This window comes from Choloepus didactylus, chromosome 1, assembly GCF_015220235.1.
Source record: "Choloepus didactylus isolate mChoDid1 chromosome 1, mChoDid1.pri, whole genome shotgun sequence".
In the NCBI taxonomy this organism is placed as follows: domain Eukaryota; kingdom Metazoa; phylum Chordata; class Mammalia; order Pilosa; family Megalonychidae; genus Choloepus; species Choloepus didactylus.
Window position 1 is genome coordinate 7,864,811 of NC_051307.1, and position 27,302 is coordinate 7,892,112.

Sequence of the window (27,302 nt, forward strand, 5' to 3'; positions counted from 1 at the left end):
AAACATGTTGGAATGGCTTTTTAAATGGTTAAGGGGAAGATTCTGGAAGAATTGTGAGGAGCTTGATAGAAATGGCCTAAACTGCTTTGAAGAGACTGTTTGTGGAAATACGGACTCTAAAGATACTTCTGATGAGGTCTTGAACAGAAATGATGAATGTGTTGTTGCAAACTGGAAAAAAGGCGATTCTTGTTTTAAAGTGGCAGAGAATTTGGCAAAATTCAGTCCTGGTGTCAGATGGAAGGAAGAATTTGAAAGTGACAACCTGGAATACTTAGCTGAGGAGATCTCCAGACTACATGTGGAGGAGGTACCCTGGCTTCCTCTTGCAGCTTATAGTAAAATGCGAGTGGAGAGAGATAAACTTAGAACTGAACTCTTGGGTTCAAAGAAACCAGAAGCTGATGGCTTGGAAATTTATGAGCTTCCAGGGGGTGGAATCCCAGAAGCTACAGCCCAATCTGAGGATGTAACCAAACTTGGAACCCAGCCGCCATTTCAGTACAAGCCAAGATTGGACATGGAATTATCCAGAAAGGATTTGTGGAAAGTCCTATTGTCTGATGGCTTTGACCCCTGCATGCTTCATGCAAAGCCAACGGAATTTTTGCGAGATCTTTACAGACAGAGCCGTTGCCAGTCTGGACTGGAGGAGAAAGACAAGGAACAAATTGAAGGAAAAGTTTCTTCAAAGACAGAGCCATGGAGGTTGAGGTCTGGAGTCAAGAGGTCTCGGGCTGGGAGAGCGGAGCGGCCCACATGCATGGAAAGGGTGTGTTTGCCCTGGAGGTCGAGGGTGGGCCTTCCACCTCGATGCTCAGGAAATGTCCTACCACCCCAAGCCCCAAAGAGGGTGGAGCACATTCCCAGGGAATTGGGGAGAGCTTGGCTGCCACCGCACTGTTCTCAAGGGGTTGAGCATGTGCCCTGGAGATGGAAGGGAATCCGGGAGCTGCCCCGATGTTTGAGGAGGGTGGGGCCAAGAAGGTGGTCTCCCCAATGTGTGGATATGTTGGAGCACTCACCCAAGTGTTTGGAGAGGAAAGGACTGCCACAAAGGCCCTTAGGAAGGGTTAGACTCCCCCTCTCTCAAGCCCCAAGGATGCAACATCATTCTGTTAATGACTCTCAGACTTTGAAATCTAATGGAGTTTGTCCTGCAGGTTTTAAGAACTGTTTTGGTCCTGTTAACCCTGTTTTCCTTACTGTTTCTCCTCATGGCAATGGGAATGTTTATCCTATGAATGTTCCTCCTTTGTATATTGGAAGCATATAACTTGTTCTAAGTCCACAGATCCAAAGCTAAAGGAAAAGTATGCCTTAGGACTGACCACACCTATATTTGATTTTGATGGGATCTTGTACTTAACTATTGTTACTGAAATGATTTAAGTTTCTGTGGTATTGTGGGATGAATGTATTTTGTATTTGGAAAGAATATGTTTTTCTGGGGTCCAGGGGGTGGAATGTGCCGGTTTGAATGTATTATGTCCCCCAGAAAAAGCCATATTCTTTGATGCAATCTTGTGAGGCAGACATAATAGTGGGGATTAAGTTGGAACGTTTGGATTAGGTTGTTTGCATGGAGATGCGCCCCACCCAACTGTAGATGATAACTGATGGGATATTTCCATGGAGGCGTGGTCCCACCCATTCAGTGTGGGCCTTGATCAGTGGAGCCACATAAACGTGCTGACTCAGGGAGATGGAACTCAGTGCAGCTGTGAGTGACATTTTGAAGAGGAGCAAGCTTGCTAGAGAGGAATGTCCTGGGAGAAAGCCATTTTGAAACCAGAACTTTGGAGCAGATGCCAGCCACATGCCTTCCCAGCTAACAGAGGTTTTCTGGATGCCACTGGCCATCCTCCAGTGAAGGTACCCGATTACTGACGTGTTACCTTGGACACTTTATGGCCTTAAGACTGTAACTGTGTAGCCAAATAAACCCCCTTTTTATAAAAGCCAATCCATCTCTGGTGTTTTGCATTCTGCAGCATTAGCAAACTAGAACAGATGTTAATTTAAGCCCCATGGTAACTGTTCCAGTTTGATGTATAATTCCCCCGAAAATGTCATGTTCTTTAAAGCAATCTTGTGGAGAAGACATATTAGTGTTGATAGGTTGGAACCTTTTGATTGTTTCATGGAGATGTGATTCAATCAACCATGGGTGAAATGTTTGAGTAAATTATTTCCATGGAGATATGACCCCACCCAATGAGGGTGGGTCTTGATTTAATCACTAGAGTCCTGTAAAAGAGCTCACAGAAGGACCTCAGAGCAGTTGAGAGTGACATTTTGGAGAGCAGCCAAGAGAGACATTTTGGAGATGGCCATTGAAAGCGGACTTTTGTTAGTCCAGAGTTTGCCTGGGAGAAATTAAGAGAATACCCCCAAACACCTAGAGAGAAACATCCTGGGAGAAAGCCATTTTGAAACCAGAACTCTGGAGCAGACACCAGCCACGTGCCTTCCCAGCTAACAGAGGTTTTCCAGATGCCATTGGCCTTCCTTCAGGGAAGGTATACTTGTGTTGATGCCTTAATTTGGACATTTTCCTGGCTTTCAGACTGTAAATTTGTGACCAAATAAACCCCCTTTGTAAGAGTCAATCCATTTCTGGTATTTTGCATAGTGGCAGCATTAGCAAAGTGGAACAGTAACCATGACCACAAAGAAAATAAATGAAAAATATATACAGAAAGAAATGAGAAGGGACTCAAAATGGTGTACTACCAAACAAGTGAAATAAATGTTAAAGTAGGCATTAAGGGCAGAATTGAGGGACCAAAAAAAAAAAAAAGGATAAGATTTAAAAAAACCATATAGCAAAATGGCAGAAGAAAGTCATGCATTATGAGTAGTTCATTTAAATCTAAATGGATTAAATTCTCTAGTCAAAAGGCAGAGATTGGAAGAATGGATTAAAAAAAGGCATGACCCAACTATACTGTTTACCAGACACTCACCCTAAATTCAAAGGACACAAATAGGTTGAAAATGAAAGGATGTGAAAAATATACCATAAAAATAGCAGCCAAAAGAAAGCCCAGATAGATATACTAAGATTAGATAAAGTAGACTTGAAGTAAAAACTGTTGTAAGGGGCAACAGTTCAATAACTGTTGATGAAGGGGTCACTTCAATAAGAAGACATAATAATTATAAATACATACGCACCTCTTGGAAAAGCCCCAAAATATATGCAGTAAATATAAACAGATTTGAAGAGGAGAAAAAATAGATGGTTCAACATTAATTGACTTCAAAACATCACTTTCAGTAATGGTTAGAACTAAACACAAAGCAAGCAGAAGGAAGGAAATAAAGTTGAGACCAGAGATAATAGACAATAAAAAACCAATAGAACCAACAAAACCAAAAATTGGCTCTTCAAAAAAATCTATAAACTGGACTTCGTAAAATCTATAAATCAGTTAGACTGATTAAGGAAAAAGAAAGATGGGACACAAATAACTAAAATCAGAATGGAAAGAGAGGGCATTACTACCCACCCCACTGAAATAAAAAGGATCGTAAGAGGATACTATGAACAACTTGTAGGTCAACAAATTAGATAGCCTAGATGAAGTGGACAATAGAAACACACAAACTACCTACATTGACTTAAGAAAAACTAGAAGATCTCAACAGACCTATAACAAGTAAAGGGATTGAATCAACCTCCCAAAAAAGAAAAGCTCTGGATCAGATCTTTCACTAGTGAGTTCTACCAAACATTCCAAGAAGAATTAAAACCAATCCTACTCAAACTCTTCCAAAAAATTGAAGAGTAGGGAACACTACCTAACTTATTCTATGAGGCCAACTTCACCCTCAAACCAAAGCCATATAAAGGTTCAAGAAAAGAAAAATTACAGTCCAATTTCTTATGAACAATATGCAAAAACCCTCAACAAAATACTTGCAAATTGAATCCAACAGCACATTAAAAGAATTATACACCATGATCAAATCTGCTTTATCCCCAGTATACAAGGGTGGTTCAACATGAGAAAATCAGTTAATGTAATACACAACATTAACAAAATGAAGGGAAAAAGCACATGATCATCTCAATTGATGCAGAAAAGGCATTTGACAAAATGTGGCACTGCTGGGGTCCAGGAGACCCGGGACCAGGTGGGGCATGGAGATGCACCCTGATCTGTGCCTCCTGCCATGATCACTTTAACAGTGCCTCAGAGAGGTTAGGGAATGATTTTGTTATTGTATTAACTTTATTTGATTATTTACTTGAGAAACTAACCAATTTTAACTTTCTGTCTAGAATGATGTATGTGTAGGAGAGTGAGCAGTAATGCTCCCAAAGTACCTTGTAATCTCTGACGTAAATATATTTTAAGGACATATTCCAGTGGGTTCTTGAGGGTGAGTTTGCCACATCAAGATTTTTAAAACATCTGCCTTTCCCCTGAGGATGGGACAGGAGCTTCAGTTGGGGATCTGGGCAGTGGGCTTAAGCCAAATCCCTAAGTGACCCCGAGGCTGCTGCCTGTCCTCTTCTACCCTATTCATCTCAGGCCTTTAGAAGGACATCCCATGTCTCCAAGCCTGGTCTCATTTGCTTCCCTGCCAGGCTCGTGTGTACTGTATTTGTACCCCATGGACTTGAAGGTTCCATGTACTATCTGATGTACACACATGAATATGTAAATGCCAATATTTTAAAAAAATTTATAAAGTCTTTGCAGTCATTCAAAAAAAAAAAAGAAAAAAAAAAAAGAGAAAAATCCAGCACCACTTCTTAATAAAAACACTTAGAAAAATAGAAATAGAAAGAAACTTCCTCAACATGATAAAGACATCTGTGAAAAACCCACAGCTGACATCAGTCTCAATGGTGAGAGACTGACAGCCTTCCCTCTAAGATCTGGAAAAAAGACAAGGATGCCACTGTCACCACTGTTACCCAACATGGTACTGGAAGTTCTCCCCAGAGCTGAGAGGCAAGAAAAAGATACAAAAGGCATCCAAATTGGAAAGGAAGAAGTAAAAATTTTCCTATTTGCAGATGATGTGATCCTATATGGAAGGTTGTGAAAAATGCACAATAAAGCTACTAGAGTTAAAAAATGAATTCAGCAAAGTGGTGGGGTACAAGAGCAGCAGTGTTTCTATAAACTAGGAATAGTAATCTGAGGAGGAAATCAAGAAAAAATCCATTTACAACAGCAACTAAAAGAATTAAAGATCTTGAAATAAATTTAACCAAGACTGTAAAAGACTTACACATGGAAAACTACAAAACTTTGCTAAAAGAAATCAAAGAAGACCTAAATAAATGGAAGGACATTCCGTGCTCACGAATTGGAAGGCTAAATATTGTTAAGATGTCAATTCTACCCAAAATGATTTACAGATTCAACACAATTCCAATCAAAATTCCAACAGCCTACTTTGCAGAAATGTAAAAGCCCATCATCAAATTTATTTGGAAGGGTAAAGGGCCCCGAAGAGCCAAAACCATCTTGAAAAAAAACAAAGTTGGAGGACTCACACTTCCTGACTTTACAGTTTATTACAAAGATACAGTTGTCAAAACAGCATAGCATTGGCATAAAGATAGACATATTGACCAATGGAATCAAATTGAGAGTTCAGAAATAAAGTCTCATATATATGGCCAATTGATTTTTGACAAGGCTGCTATGACCACTCAAATGGGAAAGAATAGTCTCTTCAACAAAAGGTGCTGGGAGAACTGGACATCCATAAGCAAAAGAATGAAGGTGGACCCCTACCTCACACTGTAAACAAAATCAACTCAAAATAGGTCAAAGACCTAAATATAAGGACCAGAACTATAAAGCTTCTAGAGAAAAGCACCTTCAGGATCTAATGTTAGGCAATGATTTCTTAGATTTTTCACCAAAAGTACAAGCAACAAAATAAAAATTAGATTAAAAAAACTAGATAAATGGGTCCCCTTCAAAATTAAAAAACTTTGTGCACCAAAGGATTTTATCATGAAAGTAAAAAGACAACCTATAGAATGAGAGAACATGTTCAGATACCACATAATTGATTAAGGTTTAATATCCAGAATATATAAAGAAAGTCTACAACTCAACAATAGAAAGACAACATAATTTTAAAATGGGGAAAAGACTTGAATAGCCTTGTCTCCAAAGAAGATACAAATGGCCAAAAATCACATGAAAAGATGGCCAAAATCATTAGCCATTAGGGGAATGCAAATCTAAACCTTAATGAGATACCATTTCACATCCACTAGAATGGCTACTATTTTAAAAACAGAAGATAACAAGAGTTGGAAAAGATATAGAAAAAATAGGAACATTTGTCCATGGTTGGTGGGAATGTAAAATGGTACAACCACCGTGGAAGACGGTTTGGCAGTTCCCCAGAAAGTTAAGCATAGAATTACCAGATGACCTGGCAATCCCGCTTCTAGGTATGTACCCAAAAGAATTGAAAGCAGGGATTCGAACAGATATTTGCACACTGATGTTCATAGCAGCATTATTCACAATTGCCAAAAGGTGGAAGCAACCCCAATGACCATCAACTGATAATGGATAAACAAAATGTGGTGTATACATACAATGGAATGTTATTCACCCAGTAAAAGGAATGAAGTTCTGATACATGCAACAATATGGATGAATCATGAAGACATCACGTTGAGTGAAATAAGCCAGACACAAAAGAACAAATATTGTATGATGTCACTGATATGAAATAATTAGAATTAACAAAGTTATATAGTCAGAAATTAGAATCCAGATTCCCAGGAGACAGGTAGGGAGAGAAACGGGGAGTTAATTCTTAATTGGTACAGAACTTTTGATTGGGGTGATGGAAAATTTTCAGTAATGAATGGTGTTGATAAAGCACAACACTGTGAACATAATTAACAGTACTGAATTATATATCTGAAAGTGGTTAAAAGGGGAAATCTTAGGTTGTATATATGTAGCTACAATAAACATTTAAGAAAAACAGCATAGGGCTGTACAACACAAGAACCCTAATGTAAACCACGGACTACAGTTAATAGAACCATTATAATAATATTCTTCCATCAGTTGTAACAAAGGGACCACACTAACGCAAGGTACCAATAAGAGGGAGGGGAAAGTATACCCATATATTCCATGTTTTCTGCAAGATTTTTCTATAATTTTACAATTCTTCTAACAAAAAAAAACTTATATAAAAAAACACACACACAGTAATTGGGCCCACATCTGAGTTTCTGATCCAGTAGGTCTGGGTGGGCCTGAAAGTGTGCTTTTTTAGAGGTTCCCAAGTGAAGCTGATGCCACTGGTCCAGGGAAACCCACTTTGAGAACTGCTGCCCTAGACTACATTCTTTCTCTTAAATCAGTCTGACTGATTTCCAGAGTGTGGTGTGCGTTCACAGCTAGTAGTGTCAGCATCACCACCCTCCAAGGTCTTGACTTACCACAGTCGGTTATGTTTGTTCCCACAGGCTCATAGGCAAGTTACAGTCTTATTGGAATTACATCAAAATAAATGGAAATCAATGAAATATGAGCATGAAGTGAACCAAATGAACATTGGTTTGTTTTTTGTTTTTTTCCTATTTAACTTAGTGGAATGCTATTGGAAAAACTCAATAAAGTTATGCCAACTTTAACAATTGTCATCAAATTAGGTGCCGAAAAAAGCTGTGGGGTGGGGAGGGCTCCTAAAATTCAATAGATAATGCACCTAGATTGCTTTGCAAATGTCATTAAATTTCTGTGCTATTCTAAAGGAACCAAAACTGGAATTTCCAGATAGGCAAATGAGTATATTTATGTTAGAAAGACAACAGGTAATTCTAATCATTGGACCCTTATTTAAAGGAAATGTTTTAATCCCACATCAAAAAGACTGGCAATAAACATACATTTCTATATTTCAAGTTATAAAAATGTTTAAGGCCTCAATCGTTTAATAATTTACCACTTTAATCGACTTCTACTCACCTGAGAATGAGCATTATATAAGCTTAGCCTCTTATAAATAAGCCTCTCAGCCAACCAGACAATAGTTTACATTATATTAAAGAAGAAATTTTGCTCCTTTAAATTTTATTCTTAATAGTTGTTTAATCCTGTTTCCCTTCGGTGTTTTTATTTTTACATTTAAATCTGTGTCCTTGAATCTTCTAATTTTAAAAATGAAGCTTCCTTAATTTTTTAAATAATTCATCTTTTAACTTTGAAAAAACTTTATTGTTATATTTTAGTTCTTCTTATTCCACTATCACTCATTTTAAGATCAATTTCTTCCTTCAATTCCCTATCCTATTGAATACATATGTTTTTTTTACAGTCCCAATTTTAATGCTCCATTTTATAATCTTTTTTTCTTTTCTTGCTGTTGGGTATTTTCTCGTATGGCTGTAGCAGAGACGGCAAGAAGGGACGCCACACCAAAATAAAGGCATTGGAGATTCTTGTCTTTATGTGATCTCTCGTCCTCTTCAATCCTGGCTCCCTGGAACAGATTCTCAGCCTCAGCTCTGCCAGACACCTGGGCCTGCCAGGGCCCACCCTGGGGTGCTTACTCACCGGGTGAGGAAGCGAGACAGCTGCACTTTCAAAATCAGCACAGGGGATTGCAATGCACACCAGCAGGTGAGAACCACCGTTCTCGCATAACCTCAAATCGCTAATAATAATGTTCTCGCTGGAGAGATCTCCACCAAAAACCCGGCAACCAGAGCGTCTCCTAATGCCACGTGTCTTTCGCACTCTTGATGATAAGCTGCATGTAAAGCTTCACGGGGTCCAGATACAGCCGCTGAACACCAGGCAAGCCATATGGCCTGTGTGCTGTCAGACGGGTGGAGGAAGAGAGAGCAAGCTCGTTTCCTCTATCCACCTCCCTGTGATATGTTTCCTTAACCACCTCCTTTAGAGAAATTCATCTCCAATTTATTATTTTTTTTCTTCTCAGCAAATTAGAGGAGGATTTTCTGGGTGTGTGATTTCATCCGCTCCCTTATTTCATGAAGATCAAGGACAAGATGGCTAATGCTGCTAATTCTCTCACCAAGATGTCTTTATTAAGCTGATGAAGCACAACAGTTAAATATGCAGCTCTAACTCTTCAGTTAAATATGCAACTCTAACTCCTTCATTTGTGTCTCTCCCTGTTTTCCTTAAGTCCATAAACAGAAATTAAAGGAAATAAGATAAATTCCGCTAAGTTTTAACTGAATCTAAAATTTAGGCAAACGACAATAAGTCCATCAAAACAAAAGATGCAATAATTTATCCATCAAATATATTAATAGCAAAGACTTGACAATTGAAGGACCCCCCCACTTATTTCATGCATTATATTTCAAGCTCTTAGAATATTATGAGATTAAAGACAATTTTCCATCACTCTTACTCCTGAGAAAATGTAGTCAATGAATAATACTGCTTAATAGTATAATAATGCTGTCTCCATTTTGAAGCACATTGAAGATTTACAGAGCTTTCTAGTAAAATTCAGATCGTATGTGCAGGCACTTAAAAGTTTTCAGCAAAATATGTCCTTTGGGCCTTTATGTCCTTATAAGTATGTTTTTACTTTATTTTTGATTCTATTAATTAAAGTAGATCAAACTTTTCCTGTAAAAAGCTTTGGAAATGGATGGCAGTGATGGTAGTACTACAGTATAAATGTAATTAAAGCTGCTGAATTGTACACCTAAAATGCTTAAAATGGAAACTTTTATTTTATAGATATGTTGCCACAATAAAATTAATTTTAAAAAAGCTTTCCCGCTATCAGAACAAAATGGCAACATTTCTGAACCATGTAGTATTTAAATACTGATTTCTGGTTAAAGAAAGAGACTTGCAAGGTAAGAGTTGGTGGGTCACAGCTGGCTCAAACAGGTCTCTACTCTTCAAGCTGCCAACCCACTGGAAATTCCATTTGTCCCCAGATTAAAGTAATGAACCAAGTGCGCCTCCCAGAAATGTATGTTCTTTCAACTCTAAAAGGACATAAGAGCTTTGTACCATTCCTTCCCAAAATGGCCCTATGATAAACCTCTCTGGGCCAGAGTGCTACAACTGCTTTAAGTAAGTACTGAAAAGTAGTTCTAAGGAGCAGCCCCTGAAATTTCCTAGTATCTTACAACTCAGGCGGTAAGCCTGTGGGATGATGGAGATAAAAGCAGTCTTGCAATTATATATGTCATCTTGTTCCAGCCCTTTTTTGGACAAATGAAGACAAAGAATTAAGTCATTTGCAAAAAGTCACAGGCCAAATAAGCGACATGATTGGGACTCACTCCAGTGTACCCTGACCCCTAATTCAATATTTTTCCTACTTCCCAGGCTGTCTCTCAAGATTATAACACAGTGTCTGCCCCTCCACACTCAACAGACAGCCATACCTTTGCATACAGTGCCAGCCTCATCTCTGACACACAATGGTGAAAGTGAGAATAAATGGATTTGGCCTTGTTGGGTGCCTGGTCACCAGGCCTGCTGTAAACTCTAGCAAAGTACAAGTTGTTGCCATCAATGACCCCTTTACTGACCTTGATTACATGGTCTACATGTTCCAGTACGATTCCACCCATGCAAGTTCACAGACACCATCAAGGCTGAGAACTGGAAGTTTGTCATCAATGGGAATCCCATTACTGTCTTCCAGGAGCAAGATCCCATCAACATCAAATGGGGTGATACTGGTGCTGAATACTTTGTGGAGTCCACTGGTGTCTTCTGGACCATGGAGAAGGCTGGGGCTCACCTGAAGGGTGGCACCAGAAGGGTCATCATCTCTGCCCCTTCAGACAATGCCCCCACGTTTGTGATGGGCATGAACCATGAGGAGTATGACAACACCCTCAAAATTGTCAGCAATGCTTCCTGCACCACCAACTGCCTGGCCAAGGTCATCCATGACAACTTTGGCATCGTGCAGGGACTCATGACCACCACCCATGCCGTCACTATCACCCAGAAGACTGTGGATGGCTCCTCCAGGAAAATGTGTCATGACAGCCATGGGGCTGCCCAGAACATCATCCCTGCATCTACTGGCACTGCCACGGTGGTGGGCAAGGTCATCCTGGAGCTAAATGGGAAGGCTCACTGGCATGGTCTTCTACATCCCCATCCCCATTGTGTTTGCCGTGGATCTGACCTACCAACTGGAGAAAGTGGCCAAATACAAGGACATCAAGAAGGTGGTGAAGCAGGTGTCGAGGGCCCCCTAAAAGGCATCCTGGGCTACACTGAAGACCAGGTTATTTCCTGCAACTTTAACAGTGACACTCACTGTTCCACTTTTGATGCTGGAGCTGGCATTGTCCACAATGACCACGTCATCAAGCTCATTTCCTGGTATGACAATGAATTTGGCTACAGCAACAGGGTTATGAACCTTATGGTCCACATGGCCTCCTAGGAGTAAGCGCTCCTGGACCACCAGCCCCAGCGACAGCATGAGAGGAAGAGAGAAGCCATCAGCTGCTGGGGTGTCCTAACCCCAACTTGATCCCCCCAATGCTGAGAATCACCCACCCTCCACAGCTTCCATTCCAGACCCCCTGATGAAGGGGATGGGCAGAGAGCCCTACCTTGTCATGCACCATCAATAAAGTACACCCAGCCAAAATATACATGAATTTGTTTGTGTATAAATATATAAAACACAAAAAGCAAAGTCACAAAAGGCAAGTCATAAAGATCTGCCATAATTCTGCAGTCCCTGGCTCAGCCTCACACTCTTGGCCAGTTCCAGAACAACACCCGCTGGCATAGAAAACAGAGAATGAGAGAGTGAGACAGAGCCAGCCAAGGATATGTCAGCCCAAGAGGTCTTCCCAAGACTGGGAGTCTCCAAACTCACCCTTACCTTTAACACTGCTGGTGACACACCAAGTTTTAGAGCTAAAATTATGTCCAGGAAAATTCAGGTGTTGGTTTCACAGCAACGTGTTGATGGTGCCTCTTTAATCTTGCCTAATTCTGCAGAGCTTTCCCCTCCTCTGTCATGTCCTTCTCTCACCCAGTTACTGAAAGGGGCCCCTAAGCGATTAGCATCCTCTCAATTCTTGTTCTTCTCTATTCTTCTCCACACTGTAGCCAGAGATATTGTTCTAGGAAAAAAACAAACCGTATGGTGCTACCCTCATGTTTAAAAACTTCCATCTTCTCAGGACAAATCCATACTCATCAGAATGGGCGACCCGTCACACTCTGGCCCCTGCTCACCCCCATCCTCACCTCCCACCTCCCTCTCCTCCTCAATCTGCATTTCAGTCTTACTGAATCACTCGAAATTTTTTTCACAGCCACCACACCTTCAAGAACCCCACATAAAAATGCCATTTTCAAGGAAGATTTTCCTAACCCATAAGTGTGAGCTAGGGGCCCCTCTTCTTTGCTCCCATTATCACCATTCACCTTTCAGCCTTCCTGACTAGTCTGTGTGCTTGGAGCCATGACCTCTGTCTTACTCATTTGGATCCCCAGACACAGCTAGTGTCTGGAACCACAGTGGAAGCTCGATAATTCTGTGTTAACAGCCTGGATAAACAAATGCACGAAGTCTGCTATTAACTCTTGGGTCACTGAGAAGATCAATTTTCTTCTCATCCACATGGCACCTATGGTGGTTTGAAGCTGTATGTACGCCCAGAAAAACATGTTCTTAAATCTAATCCATTCCTGTGGTTGTGAACTCATTGTAGGTAGGACCTTTCGATGAGGCTACTTCAGTTACGACGTGGCCCACTTCAATCAGGACGAGTCTTAATCCTCTAACTGGAGTCCTTTATAAACAGTATGAATACAGGGAGAGAGAAACCACAGCAGCAAGAAGCTGAAATCAATGAAACCCAGAAGAGAACAGAGAGACCAGGAGGTGCCACCATGTGCCTGGCCCATGTGACAGAGAAACAAGGATCGCCAGCAGCTGGTCTTCGGGAAGAAAGCATTGACTTGCCGATGCCTCGATTTGAACAATTTTCTTGGCCTCAAACTGTAAGCTAATAAATTCCCATTGTTTACGCCAACCCATTTCATGGTATCGGGAAACTAAAATGTCACCAGATTAAAATTCACAATATGCAATGGAGAATTACCAATTACAAAGATTTTTACATATTTTGAAATCCAATTGTTTTATTAAAAGTTCTCAGCTGAAACAAATGAATAAACAAAATACACATGATGAAAAATGGGTTCAGCCTTAGCTCGAACCTGGAGGGCATTGGGGGCCTTACAGGAATAACTGCTAGTCTCAACTTGTACAGGCCAGCTGGGAGCAACTGCAGAGGGACCTAGCACTATTCATTAATAAATGAGTTGACATTAATTTCTTAAAAGATACATTAGAGAAAGTCAGCTCAGAGAATTAGAACCCTGGCTGTCACCATCACTACCTCCTCCAGAAGGCGGGCTCAGTGGAGCAGGGACTTTGCCTTTTTCGTTGCTCTCTGTCCCAGGATCTAGAATTCTGCCAGGCATGAGGCAGCACTCGAATTGCTGATAAAATGCTAAAGGGATGCATTATTGTAAACAGCTCCAGCTTCAAATCCTTCTTGGGATGAAGTGGGATATACTAATTAAATAAATAACTTAAACCTACATCCTTATCTGACAGAATCATAACATACCAGAATTAGGCAGAACCTTAAAAGCCAACCACATGCAATGCTTGGTTTGACTTCTATGTTTGGCCAACTATCACACTGACGGAAAGCTCTTTTTTAACATAATTGTCATCGCATCAATTAAGCCAAGATCTTGAAAAAGGATAGAGTATTAGCCATTAACTTGACAAAGCAAACAACTTAAAAAATTTTTACCTTGGGGGAGCCTCAGAAGGGGGCAGCCTTAGAACCTTCAACAGCAGCTATTTTCACTGGGAACTTGGCCAGGAGGCAGGCTGCTGAGATGGCCCTTGGCCAGAACTGAGGACATGTGCCAGGAGTGGTCAGAGTCAGGCAGGGTGGGAGTTAGGACGGGTGGCTGCTGTGGGAGGAGGCCGAGGGCCAGCCCAGCATGACCTGCAGAAGGCAGCTGGTCTCAGAAGCCATGGAGACAGAGGGGTATCCCAATCTTCAGTCTCTACAGGGACCCAGCTGGAGACCCGTGAGCTCTTCAAGGACCCCTAACAACATCTGCGCCTTGATAAAGCAACTTTCCCCAAGACTGTTTTGGAAGAAGACAAGAACAGTCATTTCCAGATCATAATCATGTTGTCAGTGACACCCATGTCTTAAAAGGTTTTACAGCAATTTTACCTTGCCAGTAGAATAATGTTACCTTGATAAGAACCAACCACAAACATGAACAAATAGCCGAGTTTCCAGGCTAATATAAAGTTCTCATGATTCCTGTCATTCCTTTCTTAGAGAATGCTCGGAAGTGAGATTACCTTTTGGTTTCTTCCTTCATTCCTAAGGGAACTATTCACCAAACATCCTCTCCCCTCCTCCACCCCTCATCCTTCACTCCATGAGATCCACTCTTTCCAGGGAGTCTGAAATTACAGGTAAGATCTTCCTTGTCACAAATGAATGGTCTTTCAGTGTTCACCTCTCCTGGCCTCCCAAATGCTGCCCCCCATTGTTATCAAGTAATATGCATCTTGGCATCTTGTGTTTCAGAACCACGGAAGTTTAGGGAGGTGTTCCAGAAGAGTCCATTTCATTGAAGGATATAATGGTTTCAGTTTTTAAAAAAAAAATCAATGTAACCTACTCAGACAAATATCCCTCCCTATTAAAATGGAATTGTGCAAGTGCTGCCCAGTGCAGATTGAGAAAGCAAGGGCACTAGCGGGGAGGAGCTGACCCTGCCCAGACAGTGGCTTGGCTAATCGGTTTACCACTTGGTTTAACACAGCCAGCTGCGGGAATGACTTTTTTTTTTTCCACTGCATCTGTAAAATTGATTTTAAAACACAATGAACGCAGGTGAAAACTGTATAAGGTCTGTAGTCTAGTTAGCAAAAATGCCCCAGTGTTGATTTCCTGGTTTTGACACTGTCCTACGGCTCTGTATGAGTCATCATTGGGGGAAGCTGAGTAAACGGCACCCAGACTCTTTGCACTATTTTGCAGCTTCTTATGAGTGTATAATTATTTCAAATTGAAACATTTTAAAAATGCTTTTGTTCTTTGTAATAAACTGTGAGGCCCATAGTAATTTGTGTTTTGTTTCCCCAACTATGCAATACTGGGTAGGAGAAAATTTGTGGGAAACTGAGTCTTCCATGTTGCCTGGGCTGTATCTGGGGTGGTGGCTTGGAATGCTAAGCCGCAGGCCTGCATGGAACACCGTGCAGGCACGCCTTGTAAAGATATGTGTCTTGTGACTATGACGACAATATTTACCATTGTCCTAAACCTAGATTGCTCCTTCTGATATGCAACAGGATGTTAACATAAGTATCTGGTGGGCTCTCCCGTGCCTTAGGACAATTAGCATATACTCTCATCTTCTGAAATAAATAGCTGGAGCACAGAGGCATTATCGTCCACTTAGCACAAGATGCAGTGGGACCCCTGCTCCCTTAATTCTTAACTTTGTATCTGTGTCTCATTCCTGCGCTGCCCTGTCAGCAACAAAAATTCAGTTCTTTTCCCTGTCCACAGCCCCAAGAAGGTAGCTACCTGTCTGTTCGGCCTCTAGGGAAGAAATTATAGGCCTTGGTTTTGAAAACTCTGGGCTGATAAAGGAGACTAAGTGACATGGTCCCTGAAAAAAGTCTCTGAAGTTGGGGCTTGGAGTTGGGGAGACTGAAGCCACCTGAGAAAGTGGGGGGATGGTGGAAAGGAGGTGGGTTTTCCAAGAGTGAGGCTGCCCACGGAGGAGGGGCCAGGGACTGCTGGAGAGTTCACACCTGGGCACATGGCCCTGGGCAGTGTCCAGCTGTGGTGGGAGGGCTGGTCACTGTGAGGGGCCAGCACTCAACAGCTGCAACAGGCCACATGTCACAACCCACCACTGCGGGCTAAGAAACAGACTCCCTACCCCTTTCCAGGCACCTTGAAGACTTCGGAAACTACCAGGAGACCCCAGGGAGGAGAAGGCCTCCAAAACACTCCATCGAGACTGGATTTCCCACCATCCGTTAGGTGGGGCACAAAGCAAATATAATGATGCTTCGAGAAACAAAGGCAGGTGACCATCCTCACACAAGTCTCGGGAACCAAATCTATGCCCACTAATATCATGTGCTTTATATCCATCCTGGAGTGCTGGTTAAAAAAGGAACGCAGAGGCACTGCTGTGTAAACACAATGGGCTAGGAGGAGCAAAAAATAAGAATTGCACGAAATCTACCTGAAGAAGATTTTCAACAGAGCCTGAATTTTTATTTACCTAAGCCTTGGATTTATCTAAGTTGTAATCTCTAGAAGAACCTACCAGGATGTATCTAATACTTTTAAAAATCAGTCTTAAAAAGGTTAAAACTAATGATCTAATTGGCTTTCATTTATTACAAATCAGCCTGACTAAACCAAAGAGGTAGTGTGGGGAGAGATATGATGGTCAAAAACAGGCTGAAAATGATCCTTCTTATCTCAAACTTAAAAACAAAAGACCATAAAAACAAAACCCGTAAAAACAAGACAGCAAGTTATTTCAAGCACAAAATGAAAGCATTCTAAACATCAGTTGTTTGCTGTCTACTTTTTGGTAATTTTTTTGTTATTAGAGAAGTTGTAGGTTTACAGAAAAATCATATACCACCCTATTATTAAGTCCTTGCTTTAGTGTGCTCCATTTGCTACAATTCATTAAAGAATATTTTTACAATTGTACTATTAAATATAATCCACCATTTACAGCACAGCTTGTTGTTTGCATTGTACAGTCCTAAGGGTTTTTTTAACCCTAGTAACATATATGCAATTTAAAATTTCCACTTTTAACCAAATTCACATATGTAATTCAGTACTGTTAATTACCTTCACAATGCTGTGCTAGCATTACCACCATCCATTACCAAAACTTTACAATAAATCCAAATAGAAACTCTGTACAATTTAAGCATTAATTCCTCATTCCCTACCCCCATGATGTCCCCTGGTAACCTGTATTCTAGATTCTGAATCAATAACTTTGCTTATTGTAACTATTTCATATCAGTGACATCATACAATATTTGTCCTTTTGTGTCTGGCTTATTTCACTCAACAAGATGTCCTCAAGATTCATTCATGTTGTTGCATGTGTCATTACTTTTTAAGGCTATATAATATTCCCTTGTCAGTATACACATCATTTCATTTATCCATTCATTGCATAAAGGAAACTTGGGTTGCTTCCATCTTTGGGAAGTTGTAAATAATGCCACTATGAACACTGGTTTGCAAATATCTGTTCTAGTCCCTGCTTTCAAATCATCTGTGTATAGACCTAGAAGTGGGATTGCAGGGTCATATGGTAATTCTATGCTTAACTTACTGAGGAACCACCAAACTATCTAACACAGTGGCTGTACCAATTTACATTCCCATCACCAAAAATGAGTGTTCCTGATTCTCCACATCTGTGCCAGTTGGAATATATTGTGTCCCCCAAACGCCATTATCTTTGATGTAATCTTGTGTGGGCAGATGTTATCAGTGTTGATTAGAGTGTAATTCTTTGAGTGTTTCTTTCGAGATGCGCCCCACCCAGCTGTGGGTGATGACTCTGATGAGATATTTCCATGGAGGCATGGCCCCACCCATTCAGCGTGGGCCTTGATCAGTGGGCTGACAGAGAGAACTCAGTGCAGCTGTGAGTGACATTTTGAAGAGGAGCTACAGCCAAGGGGGACACTTTGAAGAAAGCACAAGAGCTGCAGATGAGAGACATTTTGAAGACAGCCATTGAAAGCAGACTCTTGCTCTGGAGAAACTAAGAGAGGACAAATACCCCAAGTGCAGCTAAGAGTGACGTTTTTGAGGAACTGCAGCCTAGAGAGGAACATCCTTGGGAGAAAGCCATTTTGAAACCAGAACTTTGGAGCAGACGCCAGTCATGTGCCTTCCCAGCTAACAGAGGTTTTCCAGACACCATTGGCCATCCTCCAGTGAAGGTACCCAATTGCTGTTCTGTTACCCTGGATGCTTTATGGCCTTAAGACTGTAACTTTGTAACCAAATAAACCCCCTTTTATAAAAGCCAATCCATTTCTGGTGTTTTGCATTCCAGAAGCATTAGCAAACTAGAAAAATGTCCAACCCAGCACTTGTCATTTTCTGTTTACTTAATAGTAGCTAAGAAACCATTGCCTAACCCAAGGTCCTGAATATGCTTCCCTAAATTTTCCTCTAGGAGTTTTATGGTTATGCTTCTTATATTTAGGTCTATGATAAATTTGGAGTTGATTTTTGTATATAGTGTAAGACAGGGGTCCACTTTCTTCCTTTTGCACATGTACATCCAGTTTTCCCAGCACCATTTGTTGAAGAGATTATGCTTTCCCACTCGGGTGGTGTTGGCACACTTGTCAAAAATCAGCTGACCGTAAATGTGAGTGTTGATTTCTGAACTCTCAATTCCATTCCATGGGTCTATATGTCTGTCCTTGTGCCAGTACCAAGCTATTTTGATTACTGTGACTTTGTAATAAGTTTTAAAATTGGGAAGTGTCAGTCCTCCAGCTTCATCTCTTCCAAGATGGCTTTGGCTTTTCAGGAACCCATACTCTTTCAAATCAATTTGATGATTGGCTTTTCCATATCTGCAAAGAAGGCTGTTGGAATTTTAATTGGCATTGCATTGACTCTGTAAATTGATTTGGGTAGAACTGCCATCTTAACAATAGTTAGTCTTCTGATCCATGAGCATGGAATGCCTTTCCATTTATTTAGGTCTTCTTTGATTTTTTTAAGCAATGTCTTGTAGTTTTCCATGTACAAGTGTTTACATCTTTGGTTAGATTTATTCCTAGGTATTTCATCCTTTTCGTTGCTATCATAAATGGAATTTTTTTCTTGATTTCTTCTTCAAATTGTTCATTTCTATTATATAAAAACATTATTCATTTTTTAGTGTTAATCTTGTATTCCATGACTTTGCTGAATTTATTAGTTCTAGTAGCTTTATTGTGATTTTTCAGGATTTTTAAATTTATTGAGACTCTTTTTTGTGTGACCTAACAGATGATCTATTCTGGAGAAGGATCCATGTGCACTATAGAAGAATATGAAATCTGCTGCTGCTGAGTGAAGTGCTCTGCATTTGTCTGTTAGGCCTACTTGGTTTAGAGTATCATTCAAGTCTTCTATTTCCTTATTCATCTTCTTTCTAGATATTCTATCCATTATTAAAAGTGGTGCATTGAAATCTACTACTAATATAGGACTGTCTATTTCTCCCTTCAAATCTGTCAATATTTGTTTCATATATTTTGGGCTCTGCTGTTAGGTACATATATATTTACAATTGTCATGTCTTCTAATTGAATTGACCCCTGTTCCAGTTTGCTAATGCTGCCAGAACGCAAAACACCAGAGATGGATTGGCTTTTATAAAAGGGGGTTTAGTTGGTTACACAGTTACAGTCTTAAGGCCATAAAGTTTCCAAGGTAACACATCAGCAATTGGGTACTTCACTGGAGGATGACCAACGGTGTCCAGAAAACCTCTGTTAGCTGGGAAGGCACGTGGCTGGCATCTTCTCCAGAGTTCTGGTTTCAAAATGGCTTTCTCCCAGGACATTCCTCTCTAGGCTGCAGTTCCTCAAAAAAGTCACTTAGTTGCATTTGGGATATTTGTCCTCTCTTATCTTCTCTGGAGCAAGAGTCTGCTTCCAATGGCCTTCTTCAAAATGTCTCTCATCTGCAGTTCCTATGCTTTCTTCAAAGTGTCCCTCTTGACTGTAGCAGCTTGCTCCTTCTGTCTGATCTTATATAGTGCCCCAGTAACTTAATTCAGACCCACCCTGAATGGGTGGGCCAACACCTCCATGGAACTTATTCAAACAGAGTCACCACCCACAGTTGGGTGGGCACATCTCCATGGAAACACTCAAAAGAATTACAGTCTAATTAACACTAATAGGTCTGCCCACACAAGATTATATCAAAGATAATGGTGTTTGGGGGACATAATACATTCAAACTGGCACAACCCCTTTATCAGTATATAGTGACCCTCTTTGTCCCTCATAACAATTTTTTACTTAAAGTCTATTTTATCTGATATTAGTATAGCTACCCCAGATCCCTTTTGGTTACTACTTGTATGGTATATTTTTTTCCCTCTTTTTACTTTGAAGCTACATACGCCTTTGAATTTAAGGTGAGTCTCTTGTAAACATCTCATAGTTGGGTCATGCTTTTTTAACCACTTTGCCAATCTCTGCCTTTTGAATGGGGAGTTTAATCCAATTATATATTTTTTTTTTTTTTTTTTTTTTTTTTATAAAATAGGAATTTAATCTGAATGTTATACTTGATTTTTTAAAATTAATGATCAGTTCCAGAATTATGCTATATTCACATTTACAATAATTTATAATAGTTATTTGACTGATAATCCAATTTCTTTAATAAACCACATAACGTATTTACTTTCAAATACAGACTTATTGAAGAAAAAAATGGTAAGAAAAGAGTTCAGATATTAGACAAGACTTGACTTCTGGACTTCAGAAAGATGTGGAAATTTTTCCTGAAGAAATTTTTCTTTCTTTTTCTTTAAATTTTTCTTTCTTGCTTCGATGCGGGCTTGTTTCTCAAGTCTCAATCTGACAAAATGGTCTACATAAGGCATTGCAAAGAATCGTTTCCTATTGTATCTTTTATTTAGGTGCCAAGGTATAGGCCATTGCTTGAATTTGTGCCAGATGATTCTTCCAAAGATATCTCTTCTCCAAGCACCAGGTCTGGCTTTTTCTTGACCAGTCTGAAGAAGCCTTAGGGCATCTTCTCTTTCCTGGACAACCTTATCTAATGCATCCATGGAATCTATCACCTTTTCTAACCGCTCTGGACTCGGCATTGGCCATCTCTGCCTCTTGGCCTCCTGCTCCAGAGTTAGGAGCATGTTTCTTTCTTTCAACAGGACATACCAGAGTTTATGTAAATCTTCATTACTTTTGTTCCTTAATTGCTGACAGGTCCAAGAAGCACCAGATTTCACTTTTTCTTCCCCCCAATTCTTTGGGTCATCAAAAAATTCTTCTAGTCCTTTCCTTGACAACGTGGTATGAAGTAATCTACACTGGTGAAAAGATGTGGCACTTGGTGTATCCTTAGGCAACAAACTAAGAACAAACCTGAAACCTGGACTAACAGGGGTCTGAGAAGTTAATAACGCTCTGGAAGCCTTCAGGGTTTCTGAGACCACTCGGCAAACTACAGCCAAACGAGGCACCGCCATTTTTTCGCATAATCTAATCCAATTATATTTAAAGTAACTATGATAATGCTGGACTTTCTTTTGCCATTTTGTTATTTTGTGTTTGTAAGTCTTATACCTTTTTTGACCCTCAATTCTTCCATTAATGCCCATTTCCCATGTTTATTTGGCTTTTTGTATTATACCGTTTTGAAACCCTTTTTCTTTCTTTTTGAATGTATTTTCATGTATTTTCTTTGTGGTTACCAAGAGTAAATATTTAACATCTTAAATCTATATCAATCATATTTGCTTTGATACCAGCTTATCTTCAGTAACATATACATATACTGTTCCTATACCCCTATGTCCCCCACCTGTTTTTTTGTACTTGTTATGAATTATATCTTTGTACATTGTATGTCCAAAACCATCAATTTATCATACTTTTTATGCATGTGCATTTTGGCACCTGTAGGAAGCAATAAGTAGAGTTACATAACAAACAATACAATAGTACTGGCATGTGTAATTACCCATATGGTTACCTTTACTGGAGGTCTTTATTTCTTTATACTGCTTTGATCCACTGACTAGTGTCCTTTCCTTTCAGTCTGAAGAACTTCCTTTAGTAATGCTTGTAGGGCAGGTCTAGTGATGAAAAATTCCCTCAGCTTTTGTTTGTCTGGGAATGTCTTAATCTCTTCTCATTCTTGAAAGAAAGTCTTGACAGATATAAAATCCTTTGTTGACAATTGTTTTCTTTCAGCACTTTAAATATTTCATATCATTGCCTCCTTACCTCCATAGTGTATGATGAGAAATCAGCACTTAAACTAATTGAGATTCCCTTGTGAATAACTTGTTGCTTTTCTCTTGCAGCTTTCAGAACTCTCTCCTTGTCCTTTGCATTGGATGATTTGATAACTGTGTTTCTGAGCATGGTTTTCTTTGAATGTACCCTGTTTGGGCTTTGTACTGCTTCTTGAATGTGCATATTCACGTCTTTTGTTAAATTTGGGAGGTTTTCCACCGTTATTTCCTTGACTACTGCTTCTGCTCCTTTCTTCCTTTCTTCTCCTTCTAAGACTTCCACAATCTATTAGTATGCTTGACGGTGCCACACAGGTCTCTTAAGCGCTGTTCATTCTTTTTATTCTTTTATTTCTCTGCTCCTCAGTCTGAATCATTTCAGTTGTCTCATCTTCAGATTCACTGATTCTCTCTTCTGACACCTCCAATTTGCTGTTTCAACCAAGGAACTTTTCATTTCAGTTATTGTGCTCTTCAACTCCAGTATTTCTCTGGAGAGATTCCCATATTGTTCATTTGTTGTTTTCCTCATATACTACAGTTCTTTCTCCATGTTTTCCTTTATCTCCTTGAGCATTTTGAGGATCATTATTTTAAGTCTCTGTCCAGTAAATCCACAGTCTGATCCTCTTTGTTAATGGACTCTGGATTTTTATCTTGTTCCTTTGGATGGACCATCATTTCCTGTTTCTTTGCCTTGTAATCTTTTGTTGCATGCTGTACATTCTAGTGTTTTAAAGTGTTAACTATGGGATTTAGTCCCTGGCTGTTCCTTAAGTTTGTATCCAGTTCGTGGTTTTCTCAAATGCTGGGAGCTAATCAAAACAAATAAACCAAGGTAAACAGCCCCTTTCACTCTCTTTGCAAATTGGCTCTGCTTTGGCTGGTGGTCTCCTTCACAGCTTAGCCCTCCCATCAAGAAAATGGGAAGGGCTGAGTCCTCGATGGTCTTATCTGAACCTGAGTGGAGCCTGAGCAGGGAGGCTGCTAATTCTCCTGGGCCTGTGCTCACTGGGAAATCCCCATTTACAGTGCACAGGAGTTTGAGTGAATGCCCTTCTCCTCCCTTTGGACCAGGACTACTTAATGCAGGTAGTCCTTTGCCCCAGCCTATTTGGACCTAATTGTTTCTCACACTGTCCCAGCTATCTGCAAGTACCTTCTCTGCCCTCAGGACAAACTCTGGAGGGTGAGCCAGAGACAGGTTCCTGGCTCAGTCTCTTGGGCTTCCCCCGATAGATTGGCACTGACATACATGCACCCCAGCAAGCACACAGGGGCCACTCTGCTCCCTCTGGAACAGGGCCAGGGACCCACAGTGGAGTGCAAGTTGGCTCCACCCTGTGTTGTGGACAGGGTGGAAGTGAGGCCAGCAAAGGCACAGGAGCTGCTTCTATGGCTTTTGAAGCTGCGTTTTAACTCAGCACTTGCCTCATTAATGCAGCCCTTTAACTGTTTTGGGGAAGGTTACTGTCTTTAAGATTCCTCTGACCCCTTTGTCCCAGGGGTATCAGCACAATGGCTGCCCTCAGAGTGAGCCCCCAGGGATCTGCAGTAGCTGATGAAGTGAGAGATCCGGGATCAGACCACACATTCCCCTGAGTTTGGAGGACTGGTTCTTTTGTCCCAACCTGGCACCAGCAAGCTGAGCCAGGAGCCGGCCCCAGGCCCCACTGTTGACGGTCACCTCGCTGGGGGCAGGGAGACGGCAGCCTCTGCAGGGAGGGTGGATCTCACTGGTCTTCATCCTAACTTACTAGCCTCGTCCTCCACTCCTTCCCGGATGCTGCACACTGCTGCCCTAGACGAGGTGTCTTGGTTCAGGCAGCTCCTGCCAGCTCAATAGTTGTTTTGATGGACTTCCCACAGTCCTCCCTCTTGTCTACTTTTTAAATTTCAAATTTCAGTCTATTTTTGTATACATTCAATCCCCAAGCTAGTTGTGGTATTATGTCATTTTTAATCTGCTTGCTGACAAATCACGTCCTTTCCTTATTTAATGTAATCAAGGTAATCCAAACAGCATGTGTCACTTAAACAGGAAAAGTCAGAAACTCTCTTTATATAGAATAATACTGTGAAAGACTTGGAAAATGAATTTGATAATGCAATTTTAATAGCATACTCATCTAAAATCAAAATAAAAATACCTTTTACTCACAGTTATTTCTTCATTCTAGCCCATGCAAAACTAACAAATGTGAATTTTTTAAATACCTATCAGGATACACAAGACTATAATTTACTTTGTAAAGGGCTTACCATTTTAAAAAATGCAATAACAAAGAGAACCCCCGAGTTGGATGACCCATCACTTCATTGAAACAGTCCATCCCAGTGGCTGAGAAGCTGAAACAGACCCTGCTCTTGTTGCAAGATCTGGCTACAAAGGCACTGGCTTCCTTTCAGTCTCCTGGGAGAGAGGGACTGGGAGTGTAATGTTTTTTTCTTTGCATCTTAAAAGAAGCTAACTAAATTTCAAAATACTAAATTAATCCAAAGTACTATGAGAGTACCTTAGGTGTTTCATGCAAAATTCAAATTAGAAAAACACAGACTTTAAAACAGCAAAATAATAACACTGCCACTACACCTCATTTAAAAATTATTATTTCTGAATTACACAGGCTGCCATGAAACCTCATCTAACTTCTAGGTCAAGCTTGATGAGTCTATCTTTCTTTAAAAAAAAAAACCTTCACTCAGTTTTGCATTATCAACATTTTGAAATAGCCATCGTCAACTATGAGGGAATTTACTGCCCTGGTTCCTTCCACAATTAAATTCCTTAAGATAAAAGTACTAATAGAATCCCTCCTTCCCCAAGTTTCCACGAGGAGCTTTCAGTCTCGGCCCCATTCCCAGCCACATCGTAACTGCCAGGAACAAGGGTCCACACCTCCCCTGGAATCAATAAATATATAAAAAGCAAACCAACAGTCTTTGCTATAATGGACCCAAATTTATTCTATGGGGAGGCTCAGCACCATGCCAGGGCAGGAAGGCAGGAAGGCAGGAGTGGAGACCAGGTGCAGCTCCTGGCCCTGTCCGCTAGCCAGGCTCCCTCTACAGCCAGAGTCCCCCCTTGCCTGGCTTTCCAGCCACGTTTTCAGGATTCCTTGGATAATGGACCCATTTGAGTCCACCATAATCCCAGCATAGTGCTTCTGAAGCCACAGTCTCCCCACAGTCCCTCACCCCTTAACCTGTTGCCCCTAAAGTGGAACCCCCTTAGAATTAGATCATACACCTTGAATTCACTTTGATCTGCCGCTCTCCTGGTTGGACCTGCATTGCATTTTGGTTTCCTTCTCCAAGGCTTCCATTTTAATTTCAAGTTCCTGTTGACTTCCCACAAATACACCCCATCCCCTTAGCTCTGTCTCCCCAATAGACAATGCTCTAGGGTGAGGGTATATACAGAACCTGTCATTACTCATGACCAAGGAATAAGGTCTGGTAAATCAATCTTTTATAAAGAACATAAAGTAAACTGAACCAAACCTAAACAATGACAAATTATCAAAACCTTCCGTGTAGTAAAGAATTTAATCTTGGCCAAAGGGAGGTCTGGCCTTTGCCCCTGGCTCCTGGGAGGTAATTTTTAAGCCCCTGGTATGTCCTGCCTGATAACAGTCTCTCTGCTTGCCTGAGGGCTTCGGCTCCACCAGAAAGCGTAAGGGTGTGGATTATGGTGGGGGCTTTGGTTCATGCAGAATCCACTCCAGAGGGGCTGGAAACTGACGTCAGCCAGCGATGCGTCGATCCATCCCCAATAAAAATCTCTGGACACCGAGGCTTGGGTGAGCTTCCCTTGTTGGCAATAGTCCACGCCTACCGTCACACAGGGTTACCGAGAGGAGTGAACACTGTCCTTATTCCACTGCGAGAAGACAACTGGAAGCTCCGTGTTTGGAACCCCCCTAAACTGTGCCCCATGCACATGTTAACCTGTGTCCTTTCATAGCAATAAACCATCACCGTGACGATGACCATCACCGTGACAATGACCATCACCGTGACGATGACAGCTTTCAGCGCATTCTTGGAGCCCTTCTAGTGAAGGGTGGTAGTGGGGATCCCTGAACTTGCAACTGGTGTCAGAGTGAGGGTGGGCTTGCAGACTGTTCCCTAACTTTGCATCTTGTCTAGCCTGTTTCCTCTGAGCCTGGGTTCAGAGTCCTTCTTCTGCCTTCCTTTTAGCCCTCTACACCCTCTTACCACAGCAGTAAACACATTAAATGAAAATTACCTGCTTCCAGGTATATCTCCCTGGCTAAACTCTCAGCTCTTTACTGTCTTGCTCACTGTTGTGTGAGCAATTGTACTAGAATCTAGCATAATTACTGGCACCTAAGAGAAGCTCAATAAGAGTTTGTTTAACAGAAAGAACTGAATCATATGAAATGATAGTGAAGCAAGCAAACACTCACACTCTTCTCTTGGGATTCAGGGAGGTTGCCCGCATCTTCAACATCCTCATTTTCTCCACTTTCTTCAGTCTTCTCTGTTTCCTGGTCACAAAAGACATCACAGTGTCACCAACTGTAATGAGCTACCAAGGGTAAACCAGACCACACATGCTCAGATTTTCTCATTTAGATACATAGTATAGAAATGAAGCAAACATAGATCTCATATTTATTGGATCAATTAACTCCTAGAATATAAGATCACTGAATCCAGAAATTGCTGATTGGATCTATTAGTGAACATCAATAGCTATGACTAACATGCAAGGAGTTTGAATTTTCCCATTTAAAGCTTATGAAGAGAAAGCCAAAGGATTCTATATCTAGTCAGTTTACCGCTTGTGTGGTGGAAGGCTTGATCATTTTAGGTATTAAAAAATAGATATACAGAGTAGTGGGTTGAACCATGGTTCCCAGTAGATTCGCCCAGTGAGAACCTCGGCATGGGATCCTATCCGGAATAAGGGGCTTACAGGAGTTATTAAGGTACAGAGCTCCAGCTGAGATCATTCTGGATTAGGGTGGGCCCTACATCCACTGATGAGCTTCCTTAAAAGAGAGAAAAGGAGAAAACACAGAGGCAAACAGAGGGGCAGACCCCGTGGAGATGGAGGTAGAGACCGGAGGAGCACTGAAGGCAGTGGCAGCCCCAAAGCAGGGAGAGACGGGTGGAGCGGATTCTCCCCTAGAGCCTCCAGAAGGCGCC

At 41.0% G+C, this 27,302-nt stretch overlaps 2 protein-coding genes across 2 annotated transcripts in view; both read right to left on the reverse strand.

The window, feature by feature from the left end:
- The window catches only part of SH3BGR (SH3 domain binding glutamate rich protein), a 108,019-nt gene that overhangs the window by 6,487 nt on the left and 74,230 nt on the right, over window positions 1-27,302 (reverse strand). The window contains exon 4 of the mRNA XM_037831526.1: window positions 26,558-26,638. Within this exon, the coding sequence (XP_037687454.1) occupies window positions 26,558-26,638 (81 nt within the window). The remainder of the gene's footprint in view (window positions 1-26,557; window positions 26,639-27,302) is intronic.
- Window positions 20,429-21,353, reverse strand: LOC119530576 (39S ribosomal protein L47, mitochondrial-like). Its single transcript, XM_037831512.1, has one exon. The coding sequence runs from the start codon at window positions 21,351-21,353 to the stop codon at window positions 20,595-20,597; it is 759 nt and encodes a 252-aa protein (XP_037687440.1). The 3' UTR covers window positions 20,429-20,594.